The sequence below is a fragment of the Eumetopias jubatus genome, unplaced genomic scaffold (genome assembly GCF_037043125.1).
Source record: "Eumetopias jubatus isolate StellerSeaLion01/CBP00866 unplaced genomic scaffold, mEumJub1_p1.0 scaffold_8, whole genome shotgun sequence".
NCBI lineage: Eukaryota > Metazoa > Chordata > Mammalia > Carnivora > Otariidae > Eumetopias > Eumetopias jubatus.
In genome coordinates this window covers 89,868,703-89,890,044 of record NW_028274814.1, presented here as the reverse complement: position 1 = coordinate 89,890,044, position 21,342 = coordinate 89,868,703, and the positions used below count along the sequence as shown (strand labels likewise).

Here is a 21,342-nt window from a genome sequence, read left to right as displayed (position 1 = left end):
GGTACAATTGTAACAAAAATCAAAGGGAAAAAAAAATTTTTTTAACACAACCACAATGCCACTAGTGGTTCTGAAGCAAGGGCTCTAGAGTAGATACCTGATTAGGACTCAAGTTTGAAAACAACCCACGTGGCCCATGGGTAGGGTTCAGTTATTATTACAGAGAAACATTTCTGTTGGAATGCTCATCCCATCAAGGCCAAAGATTTGTTTTAGTCTTCTGTGCAGCCCCAATGCCTGGTACATAGTAGGTACTCAACATATTCGTTAAATAAAATGAATGGGTTTATCTAGAACATACTTATTCTGCATGAGTTTGGTTCACTAAAAAAGAAATTAAAGGGAGACAGGATTCTTATTCTGACAATTCACCTAAGTCTCATTAAATAGTATATAAGTGTTTTCTAAAAAACAGGAAAATATATTTCCATTAGCATTAGTCAGTTCTTTGTGCCATCTGTTCAGGTAACATTAAGTCAGCATTACTACTACTACAGTTAGCCCATTCCTTGTTATGTATATAGTGCTCTTCTGTTTAATAAGGGCTTTTAAATATACTATGTACAACCAGTTGAAACAGCAACCTCTTTTTTGTTATGTTCAAAGTAGTATGAAACGCACATAATTGTGGCTTGTTATTCAGAGAGCAGTGAGATTTTTCATTTATAAAACAGAGCATTACAACTACATGAATGGCCTAAATTACCAATGTCTATGGACGCTTTTTAGTCCCTAATTTACTTGACTGTTCTGTGACATTTGACACTATTTGGCCTTCTGAGAAACCTGGATCTTTGTGATAAAACACTCCCAATTATATTATAATAGAAGTAACAGAATTTGAAACCTAACTAAAAGCAAATGGTGTATTTTCAGAAAGTGGTGTCTGAAGTTGAAAAGAAGAACTAAGAATTTATCCTTTAAAACCAACACAAGACTTATATCTTAGTTTTGTTCATATTTGACATAAAGGCCAACTTTACAATTAGGTGTCAACAGTATTGCTTAAAGGATCCTATTCAAATTTAGTAACCAGAAGTCTGTGTAGACACAGTTCTATTACATCCAAACCAAACAGCACTTTTCAAAAAGGTTAACTAAAATGACAATTTAACTAACCAAAAATACAGAACTCTCAACTTAAGAAAGCAGACTACATTCAAATAAAACTAGTAGTATTTCTCTTAAACTAATTCAGGTGACACCCCCAGCATATTAGTAGCAGGCAAATCAAGATTCAAGTGTCTGCCACCCAGAGTATCACTCAGTACCAACTACAACTGTATCACCCACCTCCAAGATCCCAATTCCACTTTTCTCCCAGTGGCAATAAACTTAATCAAGAGACCTCTCTAAACTACATGACCTATTCTAAGTGCTCCGTAGGCCTCTCACCTCAGCTCTTTCACCCACTTTTCTACCAGGTCTCAAAAGTGAACTAGGTCACTAATGCTTTTCCCACCTGTCCACACTTTAAGCACTTCATGTAGTATCTTTTCTAACTGCGTTCTGTTGGTCAGTGACCTAACCATACAATTCTTCTGCTTTCCCCATGGTGCCCAATCATAATGATCTAACAAAAACATTTAATGAATTGCATTAGACAATCATTCAGGTGATTTTAATATTTTTGCCTTATCTAGGTATCAGGGGATCCAAGGGCTTTACAGATTTTACAGAAATGGTCCTAATTCTCCTCTTGGGTGTTACCAATCTCGCCTTATTTTTGACAATAATTGTCCTGTTTTCCTTTTGTTGCAGAAATTTATAGAGGAGTATTCATTGAGGTAACTCCCTTGTCAGGTTTCTTTACTATGGAGAGGATGGGGTGTAATAAACAATATGGAGAGAAAACATATAGTTACAAAGAGATCTTCGTTCCTATACACTGAAGAGCTAATCTCTGCTGTCAGGTTCCTCTGGCAACAATTCTTTTGGGGTTACTCCACAAGACACAGTAGGTCTTGAGTGCACCCTTGCTGATCAGTCTTGTCTACCTGCCTAAAGGTAATTTTATTTTTAAATAGCTATTAACAAAGTTTTTGTATGTAAGACCAAATCAGGAACTCTAACTTTGGGGCATTTGAAGCAAAACTGTTTGCAAAGAATCTTCTCCAGATGTCCCATATACAGTAACATCTTTATTTCCAATAACTGAGGATGACATTAAAATATCATTACCACAGTCCACCTTTCCTTTGGTAGAAACTTGGGAAAGGCACCCCAAATCCTGCCTTATTCTTTCCCATCAGTGGCTTTTGCTAATACAAGTTACCTAAATGCTCGAGAACAGGTCTTTAACAAAAACGTTAATTGTGCCAAATAAATACCGAAAATACCAAAATCATAAGTTGTACTTTTGATAAGGCAAATTCATCTTGGAGGAAACCGTCAAGTCAAAATGTTCAATAGGTAACTTTCTCTGGTGTGCACAGGAATATAAAAGTGAAAGGCCAATAGTATTTTTTTAAATTGGAGATTACAGCATTAATATAAGGATGGTACTAAAGGAAGTTGGCTGGGAGCAGTATTTTCTCTTGTAATTTAGCAAACAAGAATAACATATGGAAGGAAGTACCCTTATATCCAACAACTCAAAAATGTTCCTATTATGTGGGCAATATTTAGTTTTGGATGAAATTTACTTTTAAAATAAAGGACAAACTATGACTACTGTAACTGTATAGTTTCCTATATGCTGATCTATTTTAAAGTTCAACGAATTACCAACAGAATTTGTAATACTTTGGTTTACAGATTAACAACTGTTGATCCTCTATAAAATGGTAAACAGTGTAGAGGGAAAGATGATGACCGCTGTTGGGTGAGGACTGGCTTGGCTGTTTGAATGAAGTGTCTTGGAAAATGGAAAGTATCACAGTGCAATTTAGAATTTTATTATTAGTTTCTCCGTAAATCAAGATTTGACATAGCACGTTGGCACTTAATAAAGTCCTATTACACTGTTCTTTGATATCAAGAAAATCAAGCTCAATGAACCAACATTCAAGTATTTTCTGCATTTTAAGATTCAACATAAGGTTCTTTACTGTTCTTGCCACAGTGAGGCAGCTCCATCCAGATGAGATCAGATTAAGGTCATCTCTCAAAGCTAAACCAAACCAAATCAAGGTACACTTAGATCATTTTAACTTCACAACTATCAAACTCCTATTGAAGGGAAAAGGACAGAGTTGTTCTAAATTTTTTTCTCCTTATATGATGCTTTTTCTTAAAGAATTGCCTTTTTTCCCTAATTTAGCATCAAAAATTAAACCACAAGTTTTGTGATTAATTATATTCAAAGCTGATTCTGAAAAATCAAAATGAGTATTTTAAGGAAAGTACTAAAATTTACCACTGGTTTAGCTCAGTGAAATTAAAATTTTAAAAATTATCTTCTTTTCCACCCAACTTCAGGGTATTTAAAATATCAAGTAATTTCACGAGTTATCCAAATTACATTTTCTTTATATAACTGTGCTATTTTGAATAGTTGTACTTCACACGAAATGGGCATTATTAAATTTTAAACTCTAAGTATCCAGAAACCATCCTTTTAATTCCTACCAAGATCCTTTCCTCCCATAGTAAAATGCAATGACATAAACCAAAAAGTATGAGAATCAAAAAAACCAAAGAAAACCCAACTAAACAAAACCCCACACCAGCAAAATTGTAGCCCCATTGTTAAACTAAAAGGATTAAAAAAAAAAAAAGCCACAGCACACTGTAGAAAAAATTTATTTGTCTTACACGTTAAAAAAAAATCTCAGCAGTACACGTTAACTATAAATTCAATCTTCTCAAAGAGTTGCGAAGTTTAAAGAGAAACTTTTAATTGCTTTAGGTTTACATTTTTAATACTCTTAAATTTACTGAGAGAATATATCAAAAAACCAGATTCAAAATGTTAAGGCATAAACTTTATAATAACGGGTCTACTATTCGGCCCCCAATGCCAGTTCTGCCCAATAGCGCTGCTCACTCCACTCCGACCTGCAGCTCAAGAATGAAGTAAAATAGGTAAACACTAAATCTTCGCACCAACTGCTACAAGCAGCATTAAAAAAACAAATGAGGGTGGAAAAGTTATGTTAACATCTTACACGATTTCACTCCTTCCTTCTAAAGAGCGAATCCAAGGCTGAGCTCTGTCCCCAGCTCTAAAAAACGCGCCCGTCCGCCCCACTCCCCGCAACTCCTTCCTCCCTCCAGGAACACGCAGAACTAACGGTTTCCGCGGCGGCCGCGCGCCGGGGCTCCGCGGCGATCCCCGCGCCCCGGAAAACAAAGGGGATTCCCAGCCATTGTCCTCCGCGACGCTGAGCATCACCAGCACTAGCAAGGCAGTAGCTTGCGCAGTTATCTCCACAGCGGGCAATGTCACAACCCGACCAACAGCACAAACTACTACCTCAGCCAGGGCCATGGTGTCGGGGAGGCAGCGGACCAAGCCGAGCGCAAGCGAAGCGGCCGCGGCTCTCCTCCGTCCTTCCTCCGCCGCGACGTCGGGCCGGCGCCCCGACCCTTCCCCGCCGCGCCGCGCCGCGCCCGAAGACCCCGCCCAGCGCCGCGCCGCTCGACCGCTGCGGGCGCGCCCCGACAGCGCCGGCGACCAGAGGCAGAGGCGGCGCCCGGGCCGCGCGTCATCTGCGTGGCCGGCCGCTCTGCTGAAAGAGGAGGTGCGGAGGGGTCCTGGCGGAGGCCGCCGCTTCCTCCACTGTTCCGAGAGGAGCGCGTCCCCTGGGCCACTCGAAAGCAGGAAATGGGCGGCAAAATTGCAGCCAGACGCCAGCGCAATCAGGACGGTCCCTGAGGCAGCGAGTCGCGCTCCCGCTCCCTGCCCGACGCCCGCCAGGAGCTCCGGACCGTCCCCGCCGCGCTCCTGCCACGTCTCCTGGGTTGCGCCGCCCGCGGCCCTCCCCGCCCCGAGCCCGCGGTGGGGGCTGGGCGGAGGCCGGGCCAGGCGCCTGGGCCCCCGCCGCCGCCACGCTCCCAGCACCCGGTGCGGGGCCGGCTCTACGCTCGGGCGAACGCCCCGGGCGCTTCCCGCAGAGGAGGACACCCGCTCCAGCGCCGCGATAAGAAACCAAGTCACAGCCCGTAAGTCCCGAGGCCACCCGTTCCCCAGCACCCTTCGGGGAAATCCCGTACACCTCGGCAGGAGGCGAGAATAAAACAAAAGCCCCGTAAAACTGAAACCGAGCCGGGCGGCGGGTTGGGTGGCAGCGGCAGTAGCTCGGCGCGCGCAGGGACACACGGCCCGTCTCGCGCTCCGCTGCTCCTGTGCGTCCGGACGAACCATAGAGATCACTTAAGGAGGCTCGCGCGCTACTCCCCACCACGTGACCGCCCCGCCAGGCCGCCACCCCCCCGCGCCGCCATCTTACATCCGGGACAGAGGCGGCGTCCCGTTTCCCCGCCTTGGCAAGTTTCGACGTGTCACTAGAATAATCAGCCCCAAAAGGGGGACCCCAATTCCACGTCACCAAAGTGCTGCGGCCATGAGCCATGCCCCCCAATGAGCTTAACGGGGCAAACTGGAGCCCCTAACTTCTCCCGGTCTTTGCCCGCAAAGAAAATGGCGGCACTTACCGCCGTCTAAGTGGACACGTTGTGCTCTGGCCGGGGTTCAAAGTTTCCGGCACCTCCTTTCCTATCCCGCAAGGACACGGCCATTTACACTCCGCCCTGCGGGTGCCCACTGTGCTGCATTTCGCGGAAAACCGGCGGGAAAGCCACTGTACAGCTCGCTTTAATGCGCAGGCTCCTGGGACTTATGGGTGGGTGGTTTTTTGTTTTTGTTTTTTAAGGCCAAGTTTAGAAGAAGGCCTCCTGCCGTGATACTTATTTGCTGTTGGTCCAGGCTACTTACTTTCTGCCTCACATACTGAGATTTCTGTAAGTTAACAAATCATCTTGAAGTAAGCAGTTTGCCCGATGTAATACAGAACGTCCAGTAAAATTCGAATTTCAGGTAAACGAATACTTTTTAGTGTTTGTACTTAAAAATTGTTTGGAATTCAAATTCAGCTGGGCGTCCTATATTTTTATGTTAAATCTGGTAACCCTGTTGGTCATCACGCTTATGCAAATACAGACTACACGTAACAAAAGTAAGGAATGGAGGAATTGAAGACTGTTCAGACGTGGGACTGACTTCTGCGCAGTTTGATCCTTTAATGGTGTCAACAGGTCTAAGGTCCAGATCCTAAAATACCTAACAGTGCATTAGGGACATTCGTGTATAATTTCTTTTTGGAAGAGTAAGATTCCGCCTCCCTCTTAAAACCATAGTATAATTTTGAATAAAAGATTCTCACGACCAAGAGTCTCATTGACTCTTTGTTTATCAAAGATTACATAACACTGTCTTTTCGTTTCTGTTCTCTATAGTATTAGTGATGGGACACAATTTCACGAACAAGTTTTTAAATGACTACAAACCCTGCCTGATATAATTCGAAATTAATAACATTTGTGTGTAATATGCAGTTTCAAAAATAGAATATACTTGACTATCCACTAACAGATCTCAATATTACACTTATTGTAAGCATTTTAAAGCAACTACTAAAGGTAATTTGCCTGGGATGTCACTATGAAATATTTCCAATTAATAAAATTTCTGTACTAATGTATTTTATGTGTGCATTTCTGTATTTTTATGTATTTGTTTTTGTGTGCATATAGAACACACTTGCAATTAAATGCTTTACTTGACAAAAGCAGAAATTTGACTATGCATCAAATGATGCTTACCAGAAAGTCTGCAGAAACTTTACTAATAGTTTCATTATGATTCTTACCACCCTGTCCTGATAAAAAACGACTGGCCTGCCATGGCATCACCCTCCACTTTTCTTCAGTGCACATTATCCTGCATTCATAGCAAATGTCATCTTTCATAATAGCACAGATTTTCAAATTCAGGTTTTCAGTTGTTTGGTCTACAGTATACAGATACAGTAGACTAAATTTAGTCACTATACTAAATTCAGCTGCATTCAATTCCTTTCCACAATTAAACTGTTTGTGACAGTGCTGACACCAATGTACCCCTCATCCACACATGGTGTACTCTTATCAACAATCTTTAATCCAGCCATAACATACAGAATCATATGCTTTCCCAGTGTGACTGCCCTCGGCGTCTCAATCCTTCATCATGACCACACAGCAGGAAAATTGCATACAGCTTCTACTTCAGCTTTCCCTGCTCTGTATTCCTATGATTGCTTATAACTGCAAGTTTATCTTCCTTAGTTTCATAATTTACCCCAAAAATAATCACTCCAAGCTCCTGCCATCTGAAATCTAGTCTGCTTGGCTCTCAAAAGAATTTCATCAATGGGCCTCAGTCCCTTAAAGTCAACCTTGTTTCACACGACACACTGAAACGTACCTATTTCACAGTACGCCTTGCTTACATTATTTGTTTTTACCTGAAATATCCTCCAAGATCCTTTGGACCCATGTAAAAACCTACCTGCCCAACAAGGCCCATTGAAAATCCTCTCTCTACCATCAGGCTATTTCATTTTTTTTTTAATTGATTTTCCCTCTGAATACTAGCAGTAAGAATACCCTAAGTCACAGAAGACTAGGCCAAGTTTCCCTACTTTGTGATCCCATAGATCTCTGTACTTTCTTTCACAGTACTTTGTATACTTGTTAAAGATCTGTATTTCCTTCAAAACTAAATTACATAAGGACAGAGACTAACCTAATGCCTAACAAGGGAAACTAAAATATCAAGGACAGGAGTACTTTATATATAGTTTTGTATTATTTTATGTATGTAGCTATAAGCACCTAAGAGCTCCCAGTGACTTTGTGCATATAGAAAGGACAGCTATGAGCATACAGTAGTCTTAATTAGTACATAATGGTTGCCCAATAAAAGGCAAAAAGTGGTCTTGTGAGAAGGCATAGATTTTCTGCTCATGTCTTGTGTATCAAAGTGTATTTTATTTACACGTAACATCAACCTAGATGCCAGGGACAGTGCTTATAAACTCCTTTTTAAATCCTAAACAACTCTTAAGAGTTAAACACTACTATTAAATCCAATTTACAGATGAGAAAACCAAAACAGATTAATTAACTTGCCCGAGGTGACACAGAGCTGGGATTTGAACTTAGGAAATCTGACCCCAGACTCTGGGCTCTTCATCACTATGCTACTGCTTATAATATAACCTCTTAGAAGAAACTACAAATCAGTAAGATGTTTTAAACTGTCCTGGACCAATAATAAAAACCCAACACAGCTCTGGATGTCATAGCCATTAGACAAATCTTGTTTCACAGTATTTGAAGTTCTTTGTTATGTCCCAATGCATATTCATAGAAATAACTGTCTAAAATATATTTTAGATGTATTTTAGTAAGGCTTGAATTTTAATGGAGAAAATTTTTTGAAGATGTGAAACTAGCATGTTGTAGTGGAAAAAAAAACTGCTTTTGAAGCAAGACATGCTAGAGCACAGACTAACTGTGTGACTCTAGGCAAGTCACTTCAGCCTTTAAACCCTGATTTCCTCCTCTGTAAAATGCGTATAATATATAAAACCTTCTCTGTAGGACTGCTATGAGGATTAAAAGGAATAATATAGGAAAAGCTCTGGCTGACACATTATAGGTACTCCAGAAATGATGATTAAAATGAGAAATTAGAAAATTTATTATAACTACACTTAACTGCTATAAATACTAGGTAGACATTTTTCAGTATACCATACACTTATTACACAACTCATGTTCTCAAAAAAGAAATTTTAAAACAAACTATTTTTCTTTGAGAAGTAGAGGGGTGGTCTGACATTGCTACAGACAGGCCATGTCAATATCAGCCTCACTAAATTAAAAATAAATAGGAATGCTTATAAAACAAAATAAATGATTAAAAGGGCCTAATCCACGAGGATTGTTTTTTCACTTGACTTAGAATTTTTACATAAAGTTCTAAATCTACTTTCTTCCCAAACGGCTGAGAGATACTTCATAATGTTCTTCTGATTGTATATTCTTTTAATTTTTATTTTATGTATTAATAGTTTCAACAAAGCTCTCAAAACATCCCTATTATTCCATTTTATAAAAGTTTTTCCAATTTGACCATATATATAAACCATCCTAAACATACTTGAATCATTACTTATGAAGTCTTTAACCAGAGCCAATTATGTGGGGTGTCTCTAATGTGTTGAACCTAATGGGGTTGAGAAAATAAATACAAAGTATATTAAAGAAGAAAATGAATCATTTATCAGATCTGAAAGTAAATTGTCAAAGTAGTTATGATTTTAAGTTACACTGAGAAAACTGATAGTGCTGGAACATAATTAAAAACCTAGAATCGTGCTGAGTGGTAACTGTAAAGCAAATTAAAAATCTATGTAATCACAGCTATAACTATGCAGTTTTTTGTGAAAAATCTATCCTAGGCCACAAAGAAAACTTGGGTTTGAGGCCAAAAGACTTTCATGATTATAATATATAACTGATACATCTCAACAACATAAAAATTGTAAGGAGAAAGTGTAACAACAGCAGTATTACTTTCAAGAACTGTGTTGGGAGCTAAAAAAGAATCTCACAAAATTAGATAAATATATCCAGTCTGACATAAACACCATATGGTAACTGCCTAAGAGACAGGAGTTGTATGTTATGTGTTAAAATTATGACACAGAGGTAGTAAAAGCTCGAAAGCAAATGCAATTTGAACAGTTGGGTCTGAAGCCTAATACTCTATTTTATTTTTCTAGATAAAAAGAATAAGATTGCAATGTTATAGCTTTGGAATTTTTCTTCCATCTAGTAAAACTTCATAGAAAGAAGGAGTTGTTATTATATTGCAATAGTTTCTCAAATAATGGAGCAGTTTAGCAGATCTTCCCTGGTTGCATTCCTTATTGAATGTTAGTTTAAAATAAAATTTAATGTTACTACATTTGCAGCAAGTGAAATGGCCTCAGAATTCAAAGGTAAAAAAATTATTTTTTTTCTTAACTGAGGGGCTAGATTCAATCCTATAGTGTAATTAGGAACATTTCAACTGACCTCTGTGTCACTGTAAGCACTAAGCACAGAGATACCAAATACACTCTAGAAAGACTTGGAGATGAGTACTCTAACATTGTAGCTCTTCTCCAAAGAATACTGTTTTGCAACAGAAAATTAGAAACAGATGAAATATATGGGCAATATGCTGCCTCAAATCCTTCTGAAAGTAGGCAGTATAAGTATTATAATATTTAGATAACATAAAGCTAATAATTCAAAGCATTTGCCTCTAAAAACAAAGAAAAACCCCCCTCCAAAAAAAAGACAAAAATTTTAAAACCTCATTTAAACAGATTTTAAAGACTCTCAGAAAAGTGGTATAAATCTCTATCCACATAACAGAAAAGATATGATTGTTCCAAGTTTAGCTGCTGAATTCATCATATTTATAGCAATCCCTTTTGTGAGCATCCTGGCTGCTGAATCCTGAGGTTTCAGAAAGACAGCAGAAGCTACAGTCATTACTTGATCTTCTTCAGCTATTTTGAAATGGCAGGGGGACTTTGGCAAAAAAGTAACAGTGGCCAAAGCAGAAGGTACTTCCAGAATCTCATTTAATAAAAAGGCAGTTGGCAGTGGTCCTACCACTAATAGCTCTGCTTCTTTTGAACAAAGTAAAGGTGAAACTAAAGGAAAAGCTGGAACAGAAGAGGCAGAAAATAAAAGGAATGAAAAAGAGAAAAAACTAGGGGAAAGTATAAAAAAGAAGATGATAAGGTAAACAGAATTTTTTTAAAAGGAGGGAAGGTGAAGGAAAGAAAGGATGCAGGAAAAAAAGGGAGAAAAATATATAGTCAAAGTTCTTAAGATAGAGTAATAAATTTATCAAAAACTTGAACAGTTAACCTAACAATGTCATTAGGAAATCATATCTAAATCCAAACTATGTGTTATTTTTCTCCAAAGAATTAGTAATTCATTAATTATCATCTCTGTTTTAGAGATTAAATAATAGAGGCTTTGAAAAGTTCACATGCCTAAAGTTACAATTTACTGGGTTGGTTTTTTTTTGTTGTTGTTATTGTTTTTTATTTTTAAGTAAATTCTATGCCCAACATGGGGCTCAAACTCAGGACCCCAAGATCAAGAGTTGCATGGTCTACTGACTAAGCTAGCCAGGTACCCCTTACACATGCCTAAGGTTAAAGAAGAGGGAGAGCCTGAGCTCCTCACTGCCTCACAACAAGTCAAGATTCCTAAGTGTTTATATTCACAAGAGGACTCACTGTGAGCGCCTTCAAAGAGAACCAACACTGGGGCACCTGGGTGGCTCAGTTGGTTAGGCAGCTGACTCTTGATTTCGGTTCAGGCTGTAGTCTCAAGGTCGTGGGATCAAGCCCCATGTCGGGCTCCCTGCTCAGTGAGGAGTCTACTTGAGATTCTCTCTCTCTCTCCTTCTCCCTCTGCCCCTGCTCACACATGCTCTCTCTCCCTCTAAATGGATAAATAAAAATCTTTAAAGAGAGCCAACATTGCTAGTGTCAAAATTAAGTGCTAGATTTATAAGAAATTGGTATTTACCTAACTTCTCTGAAATAGTTTTTAAACAAGTCAAGATACAAAGACATTATACCTTTCTTTCCCAATCTATAAAAACTTTTCAAATTGAAAGCACTACTCTACTTGCCAGACACAAAAAATTTAATTCAAGTGATAACAGATATTAAAAACTGTTTCCCATAATATGAAAGTCAGTAACACCCCATGTGGTATGAACGCCTGTTATCATCAATAGTAGTTTAAAAAACAACCAAAAAACCAAAATCCACTCTAATATACACCCAAGCAACACTAAGCACAAAAAAATGTGGTAATTTATACAACATCAGCATATCTGCCATAATGCCAAACCTAATCTGTAGAAATCTAAAGGACATATTAGGGGGCTGACAATGCTTTCACAAGACTATTTTTGTTCACATTGTGGCAGTTTTCGATTAAAAAAAAAAAACATTAATTCACAATATTCTTGGCCTGGACATTAATTCTGTGGCTTCTAAATCTCCAATATTAAATTATACAGCAATCACAGGTAGGTGGTTTCCTGAAAGTATTCTGCTGGACTACACAGACTCCACCTATAGTAGTCTCTTGAGGATTTGGCTGCCCATCTGAATTATTCTACATTTGGGAAGACTATATTATATTGGATCATTATATAATAACTAAACTGTTCTTCAGTAACACGAGTGTAATAATGACAACCTAATTAATACTTTTGAGTGATTTTCTACACTATGCTGTTTCACCCTTTTTTTTTTTTAAGTAATCTCTACACACAAACTCACAATCCCAAGAGTCAGAGTCGAATGCTCTGATTGAGCCAGCCAGGTAGCCCACACCCTCAGTTTCTTTCTTTTTTTTTTAAGATTGTATTTATTTGACAAAGAGAGACACAGTGAGAGAGGGAACACAAGCAGGGTGAGTGGGAGAGGGAGAAGCAGTCTTCCCGCTGAGCAGGGAGCCCGATGCAGGGCTCAATCCCAGGACTCTGGGACCATGACCTGAGCCAAAGACAGATGCTTAACTACTGAGCCACCCAGGCGCTCGCTCCAACCCCCCCCCCCACCACACCCTCAGTTTCTTAACTGACCTTTTGGCTTGCTTTATGGTTACCTGGGACTAGCGGTACCAAATTGTGACAATGAGCAAAATACGGTTACAGTGAGAAAAGACAACCTAGTTGTTACTGGCTTTTTATAGAATTAATGTAAAATGAGTGTTATTCTTCAAAATAAAACATATGTGTAAACTGTTCATCTCTTCTTTCTGGTGCTAAATATAACTTAAGGAATATAGCAAGAGTTGAATTAATACTTATATAGGGGGGAAACAGGCAATAAATAACATAGCTGGGGCACCTGCGTAGCTCAGTCTGATAAGCATCTCTTGATTTCCACTCGGGTCATGATCTCAGGGTCCTGAGAAGGAGCGTGCCCAGCGCAGAGCCTGCTTAAGATTCTCTCTCTCCCTCTGCCCCTTCTCACCCCTCCTCACATGCTCTCTCTCTAAAAAAATGAAAATAAATAAAAACACTTTAAAAAAACAACATAGCTGTTAATATCATAAAATTAAAAATGAAAGCAAGTAAAAAGTGGTTTTCTCTAAGCCAGACTTTTATGCATTTTCTTTTTCTTTTGGCCCCTACAGGCTCCTAATAAATGCTACTCACAAATGTATACAGGAAAACTAACAAAACTTTAACACTAGTTACAAAGAAATACTAAATGAGACACTACAAAATCACCTATTTTTTTTTCTTTTTGGCAGTGGTAGCATTATAGGAAAATAAAAAGTAAGCTATTCAAGTTGAAAATTAGTTTCTTTTATAATGGAAATAAGTCAGGAAAGGATTATAATCCAATGTTAGAATATACCTGTTGTCTGGTAATCTCATGTAAGATAGGCACTGTCAGTGACAAAAAATGATCACGTGAGGCTTAAAACTCATTGTATTTATAATATGCATTCCAGAGAACATTATTACTAATGGTTCAAGGAGTAGTCACAGTCTCAGTTGTGCTGTAAAGTGATCTTAGCCTTGGGAACTCCCTTTTCTATAATCTCTTAGCATCTAGTAATCTTACACAGCTCAGTTCTCCTAGTCACTAGAGAACCCACTTCATACTAACTGTGGGCAAGGCACTGTGTTATCCTCCCCAGGGATCAGGATATTTTAGAAAATGCAGCCTAAGAGGAATGTTTGACTCAAGGGAATAAATTGCTGGTAGTGACTCCTGGGGGTCCAGAATACTGGGAGAAAAAACCTGTACAATTACATCACCAAGGGGACAGCCCACTTTGTCACTAAGACTGGCACTGATTACCATATTATATGGTATTAACACATTTAAGCTTTGATCTGTAGGGAACGGTCCTGATATTGAAAGCTAATAGGATATTAGCTAAAGCTATTCAATTTATATAAATGTAGGCTATATACCTTTGATTCATGTTGAACTTTCACTGGAGAATATTTTTTATGGTTGCAATTGATCTATTATTTCTCAAGAATAAACATTTTCACTTCATGTAAATTCATGGCAACATTTTTAACATGTTATTTAACTGGCATACTACCCTTGTTATTCTATTTCATTAGTCTATCAGTGATATACAGATTTTTCTAATCCTCAATTTAACATATCCAAATATAGGAAATAAACCAAATACACAGCTTGATTTTTTTTTTTTACAACTTTAGGGAAAATGCTGAAGATGGAATCTAGGAAATGCCATATTTTACCCTAATTTTAGGTGAAATTATAAAACAGAAATTCATTAATTCAGATAAATAAAAATAATATCCCCTCCAAAAAAGACCTTACCATGTTTACAGATAATAGTGCAAATGAAATAGTTACACAATTACAATAGCCTCAAAATTGTATCTCATCTATTACTCAATTCTAGTGTCTTCTCCTAGTTTTATAATTATTTGAGTGGCTGAAATGTATAAATTCTATTAAAATCAAAGGCCTTCCAGCACACTAACATAATACCGAAACCATTATGATTTCTTAATCATTGTTTTAAACATCTTTGCATCTTCATGTTTATGAAAATTTAACTAAGAAAAATATGATAATATAATAATCCATTAAATTAAAAATACAGTGGGCTAGGTTTTTTAAGAAACAAGTTAATGTACTCAAGAGCATTTTTCTTCTGCACTAAGAGAGGAAAGTGAAACAAAATTAGCAATGTACTCCATGACAGAAAGTTTACTGTACTTCTAAATGCTTCACTATCTCCAAAAATACACTTCTCATTGTTTTAGAATACACACACATTTTATATTTATGGGTTAGCATAGTTATTTTTCTTCTTGAGAAGACCTTACAAAATGAAACACTGAAATGAATAAAACTTCACAGGCAAAATTTGGAAATCTGGAATCATCTTGCCTGGGTCATAATTCAAAGACAGTGATAAATACTTAGTGGGGAAAAAAAAATCAGTAGAAATATAATATGAAAAGTCTTTAAAATTCAGACACCAAATATAAAAACAGACAGATTTATGTGAAAGCTGGGAAAGATATCTAAAGAAATGAGGTATGATGGATTCAGAGCACTACAATATCTCCTAATGTATTAAGTTAATAACCTACACTTCAAAGTTGCAAAATCAGCAAATCATAAACTATTTGCTGCTGTGTTCACATGACCTTTCTGATCAGATGTTTAATAGTCACTGGTGAATACATTTAAAATAAGCACTGAGATAACTGCATGATCATATGGTGAGCATACCTGCTGCTTAAGAAGGCAAATTATAAGTAAAAATGTAAGCAATCAATTTTGTATTAATAATAAATACAGCTTCAAGCATTTAACATTATCAATATTTTAAAAATTTAAATAATAAATGCAACTATTTTATACAGAACTGTACCATTTATTATACACACAAGTTTATCAGTTCCCTTTGTTTACAAAGGCTGGTTATAGATATTATGGAATGTTACAGTACCATCTTGCATAAAATTTTAGTACAATTTTATACTTGAAAAAGGGTGCAAAAACACCAGCCTAATAAATCTGACTGAATGAAATATCTTTTCTTTCTTTTTAAAAAGTACATCGTTAACACATACACCACAAACTGTACATAAGCTCACTTTTAAATCACCAGTTGAAGATAAAGTAGCAGGTATGATGTAGTATTAACTCTCCATCAGCTTAACTTACTAAAGGCTTCCACTGCTACTCATTCAGGAGCCTTTGTTGACATGTAAGCTTGTAATATGAATTATTGAACTCAGGTAAGTATAATTTAAAGGAGGCCAACACCAGCTGCCAAGAATTATTTATAGTAAGAAATGTCCTTCTCATAGAAGACTCACTGAGGATCAAACATTCTTGAGATAGCTTTCTTCTTTAAAATTATTGTAGCTGGTCAAGATTCTCCATTTTGAACTTTGGATGCTGGTGGTTGCATGAAATCCTTAAAAGGAACTAGTGCCTCTTTAAGTGCAGAGCAGACTTCTGTAGATGAGCAGGTGATGCATTCTACTAAAGTTGGGTATAAAGCAATCACTTGTGCCCAGGTATTTCCATCAACTGTAATTAAAAAGTATAAAATCTCAAAAACATGTGGGTTTAAATAGCAGAGATTATGCAATTAACATAAACAATCCTCTAAATACAAGGCAAAGAAAAAAATCCCCAAATATGGAGATTCCACAAGCCTGTACTTTTTTTTTAAATCTTTGGAAGATTTCCCACAATATTTAATAAGATACAAGGGAAAAACATATGGTCAGTGTGCAGAGCCATCAATACCAAGAAATTTGATAAAGTCCACTTTAAATGATAACTTTAATTTGTGAAGGCCTTGGAAGCTGACAAAGTAACCTGGAATTCAAACTTTTGTCATTTTCAGTATAAGTGCCAGACAGTGCAGTATATATTTCAAGAACAATTAGAAAACAACTCAATTTCTTATGCAGTTGTATGCTAAAAATATAAATGTTTAAATGATTTTCCCAGTAACATCCTTGATTCTTATTTTAGTTTCAAGTGACCACACAGATCCATTCTTCTCTTATACTGCTTCCTAATTTGTAACGTGTATCACTACATTTAAACTTCAGTGGGGAACAACATGTCTGTGTTCCTCACCACTACCACCGACAACTAGTATAGTTGAATGCTATTTGGTGAATGGGCAAAAGTGTTATATCCCAATTAGTTTATAATTTCCTTACACTCTGAGATCACGTATTACATTTCTATTTTCCTGGAAGTACTGTGCATATTGCTGAGAGTACAATATGAAATAAAACCAGCTGACAAATTTTCATTAGATTGTGTATGTATATGACACTTTGTGGAGTAAAATTCAGATCTAGGAGGCAGTACAGTAAAAATGAAAGAATACTGTATTACACATAAGTAACTTTAATTCTATTTTTCACTCCAATTTCTCTTTATCTCAACTTCTGTTGGAGAATAAAGGAATAAGTTTCTTAAACTAGTGTTCTTCAAGATACTTCTTATAAAAAATAATGTTCAGGTAAGTTTGGCACATATTATATATATTATCTTCCTTTTTGGGGAGTCATAATTCACACGAATTTATTAAAAACCTGGAGTAAAAGAAGAGGTTTAACTTTATCTAATGCAGGACTTCCAAAATTAATTTGGTTATAGAACGTTTTCATAGTCAATATCTACTGACATCACTAATATTCATTGCTTAGTACTAATCTTGGGAAATGTTGACCTGTTCATGTAATCCCTACTTCACCCAAACAGGGGCTTCCTCAGAGTAGGAGTGGAGCTGATGGGTAATGGTGAGGGAGAGAATGTCAGGTCAGAGCTGTATATATTAGGAATCCATATCAGATTTGTAAAATCTGTATTTGTAAAAAGAACTGTGCTGCTTGACAGAAAACAGTTTAAAAACCACCAGTCTAAGAAGTTTTAAACCGTCTGCTCCAGCTGTTGTCTGTGAAACTTTCCACGAATCATTTAACAAAAGATTGCACAGAGAGCATTCTAGAAAAATGGCAGAGTAGGAAGTACTAGGAATTTGTCTACCCACCTAGACAACAATTGCATTGGCAGAATCTGCAACTATTTTGGAACTCTGGAGTCTACTGAAGGCCTGCAACTTCCTGAGGTAGATTTGGACAGTATATTGTGATTAATTTTGGTCAATTTCAGGTCTTAGCACAGCAGCAGCTACCCATCCCTCACTCCTAGCCATGTGGTTTGGGAGAGGTGCACGTGTTCCTGGAGCAGTAGCACACAGCTTGCAGAAGGCCACGGTGGGCAAAAAGGACCCCATCCTCCAAATTTCAGGGATCTGTGCTCTGATCGATGCTTCTGACCACAGAGGTGCAGATAAAGAGGCTTCAACAACAATAAAAAAACAAATCCCTCAATTAAAAAATCTGCAAAGGGTTTGAATACACATTTCTCCAAAGGAGATACAAATGGCCAATTATGCACATGAAAAGATGCTCAACATCGCTAATCATGAGGGAAATGCAAATCAAAACAACAATATGACTTACCTACTCATTAAAATGGCCACTATCAACAAAAACAAAAAGGAAAAACAAAAAAACCCCAAGTATTCATGAAGATGTGGAGAAATTAGAATCTTATTCACTCATGGTGGGAATGTAAAATGGTACAGCCACAGTGGAAAATAATATAGTGGTTCCTCAAAAAATAAAAAAATAGAGGGGCACCTAGGTGGCTCAGATGGTTAAGCATATGCCTTCAGCTCAGGTCATGACCTCCAGGTCCTGGGATCGAGCCCCACATTGGGCTCCCAGTTCAGCAGGCAGTATGCTTCTCCCTCTCCCTCTGCCTCTCCCCCTGTTTGTGCTCTCTCTGTCTCTGTCTCTCTCAAATGAATAAATAAAATCTTTAAAAATAAAAAAAATTTTAATTTAAAAATTAAAAAAATAAAAAATAAAATTACCATATGATTCAGCAATTCTACTTCTGGGTATATTCTCCAAAGAACTGAAAGCAGGATCTTGAAGAGATTTCTGTACACACATGTTCATAGCGGTATTATTTACAATAGCTAAAATGTGGAATCAACCCAAGTGTCTACCAATGGATGAATGGATAAGGAAAATATGAGATGCACACACACACACTGCAATATTATTCAGTCTTAAAAAGGAAATTTTCCAACATGCTATGATATGAATGAACCATGATGACATTATACTAAGTGAAAAAAGCCAGTCACAAAAAGACAAATACTATATGATTCAATTATATGAAATACTCTGAGTAGTCAAAATCATAGTGATAGAAAATAGAATGGTGGTTGCCAGAAGCTGGGAGAAGTGGAGAATAGGAGTTATTGTTTAATAAGTTTAGATTTCCAGCTACAAGATGAAAAGAGTTATGGAGATGGATGGTGCTGATAGTAGTACACTATTACGAATGTATTTAATACCACTGAACTGTACACTTAAAAATGGCTGATTATAAATTTTTATGTGTATTTTACTATTAAAAAAAAGGTTACACAGATTGAAATCTACCTAGATTGCCCCAGATGGAGAGTCAACTGACAAAATTAATGCTTGGTTTATTACAGGAAAATACAAAAATACACTAAGATCACATCTTTTTTTTTTTTAAAGATTTTATTTATTTATTTGACACACAGAGAGAGATAGCAAGAGAGAGAGAGGGAGAAAGCACAAGCAGGGGGAGCGGAAGGCAGAGGGAGAAGCAGGCTTCCTGCATGAGCAGGGAGCCCGATGTGGGGCTCGATCCCAGGACCCTGGGATCATGACCTGAACTGAAGGCAGCGGTTTAACCAACTGAGCCACCCAGGCGCCCCAAGATCACATCTTAAACTCAGGGGAAGTTACTCAAATTTCTTAAATTAAAATATTGTTTTAAAAACCCACTATATATCTTGGTGGGCACTTTGGACTACCTATCAAAAGGGAATGAAAAAACTGTATGCAATTATATGGAAGAATCTCCCTATTATATGAAGTGGAAAAAAATAGAGTATTCAGAACAGTAGATATAATGTGGGTCTATTAATATGTTTAAAATTGGGGGCATACTGGAGTATATATTTTGTATTTACATAATAAACTTATGGAAAGATCCACAAACTAATAAAAATGGTTGCCTATGGTGAGTCAAGAACTAGACAGATCTAAAGTAGGGTAAAGATGATGTTTAAACTTTTCCCTGTATGTCTTTTTATGTTTTTGAATATTTGAACCATGTATATGGTTACTACCTATCAAATTTTAAAGTAAAGATCAAATAAAACAATAAAAACAAAATTCCCCCAAATTAAAAATAAGTCCAACAAATGCCTTCTCTCCCCCTAGAAAGCCCTAAAACAAATGACAAATGTCCTAAACAAATGTTGGGTATACACTGGTTCCAAACCTTATACCTATCCTCCTGAATTAATTTTGGACTGGCTATGAGCAATCCAACATATTTCCACTGGAAAGACCTGGCTTTTTCTAAGTTACCTCCTTTTTTTCCTGTTTCTTAATGAAGCTTATCATGGGTTTCTAATACGTTACGATATCATCATCATCATTTATGGTTACATTTAATTCAAATTTTCACTTCATATGTCCAGAGCCAGAATTCAAAGTCTCTTAGACAATTTTTAACAATAAGTTAAATCATCTATCATTACTGAACTGCCCTATTCATGGCCCACTGGCTTTGTAAAAAAAAAAAAGAAAAAGAAAGAAAGAAAAGAAAGAGAAAGAAAGAAAGAAAGAGGAAAGGAAAGGGAAAGGAAAGGAAGGGTAAAAAAAAGTTACTGACAAATTCTGCTTAAATTCTTGACAGCTGTCTTAACCTCCTACAAAATAATGCAAGCACTATGCATCGAAATACACTGGTTATATTTAATACATCTATAGCAATAACATGGGAATTGGAGAATTTCCTGTTTAAGTCTTAAATATATTTTTAAGAATCCAATTCTATCCTATGATCTAATAAAGATTTTACTGGTCACTAGGAAGTTAATGCATGGTTTCCCTCTCTGAAAGATCAACCAGAACATTTTTTAAGACAACTCAAATTTGAATTTGATGGGATGAAGTCAGAATATTGCTCCCACAATTTTCTTACAAATTCTACCCCCTCCTTTGGATTGAATAAATACAAATCTATTGCTCCTTAGTTAGTGCTCCTTTCTAGGCCAAAGGTAAATTTTGAAAACAGAAAAATATGTATTTACTTTTATTATATAATAACTGCCAGGAACAAATATCCTAGGACTCATTTATAAGGCATTTATTAGGAACCTCCTTCTTGGGTATTAAAAGTAATGCTGCTTAAAGTGCCAGTGTGCTGAGGTGCTTGGGCCAGAATATAAATCAACACACTCCTTCTTTAACAAAGGCTTGTTGTATAAAAAATGTCAACTGAACCACTGTGTTCAGTGACACAATTAACTCATATTCTGGTGCCAGCTCTTTATCCTGTCCTCGAACCAACCACTTTGCATTGCAATGCGGAAGATTCAAAATAGAGAAGAACATGGTCCCAAAAGCCTCTCAAGAAGTTTACAAGTTAAAGAACTGAGCCATGTATGTGTGCCACTATAACACACGTGGAGTGCTTTAAGACAAAGGTACACATAAAACAGCTATGAGTTCAGTAAAGAGAAACCACTCACCATTAAGGATTAAAAACAAGGCTTAAAAGTGGAGTGCTATTTGAACCAGGTAGATGGAGGCAGGAGAGTGAAATAAGCAAAAGGTTGGGAATACTTGGGTAGACTGAGAAT

At 37.2% G+C, this 21,342-nt stretch overlaps 1 protein-coding gene across 3 annotated transcripts in view; it reads right to left on the bottom strand.

The window, feature by feature from the left end:
- Positions 1–15,090: 15,090 nt before the first annotated feature.
- The window catches only part of MON2 (MON2 regulator of endosome-to-Golgi trafficking), a 102,530-nt gene continuing 96,278 nt past the window's right edge, over positions 15,091–21,342 (bottom strand). For all 3 annotated transcript variants that reach the window (XM_028110836.2, XM_028110837.2, XM_088025264.1), the window contains one exon: positions 15,091–16,139. In XM_028110836.2, the coding sequence (XP_027966637.1) occupies positions 15,976–16,139 (164 nt within the window). In that variant the 3' untranslated portion in view covers positions 15,091–15,975. The remainder of the gene's footprint in view (positions 16,140–21,342) is intronic.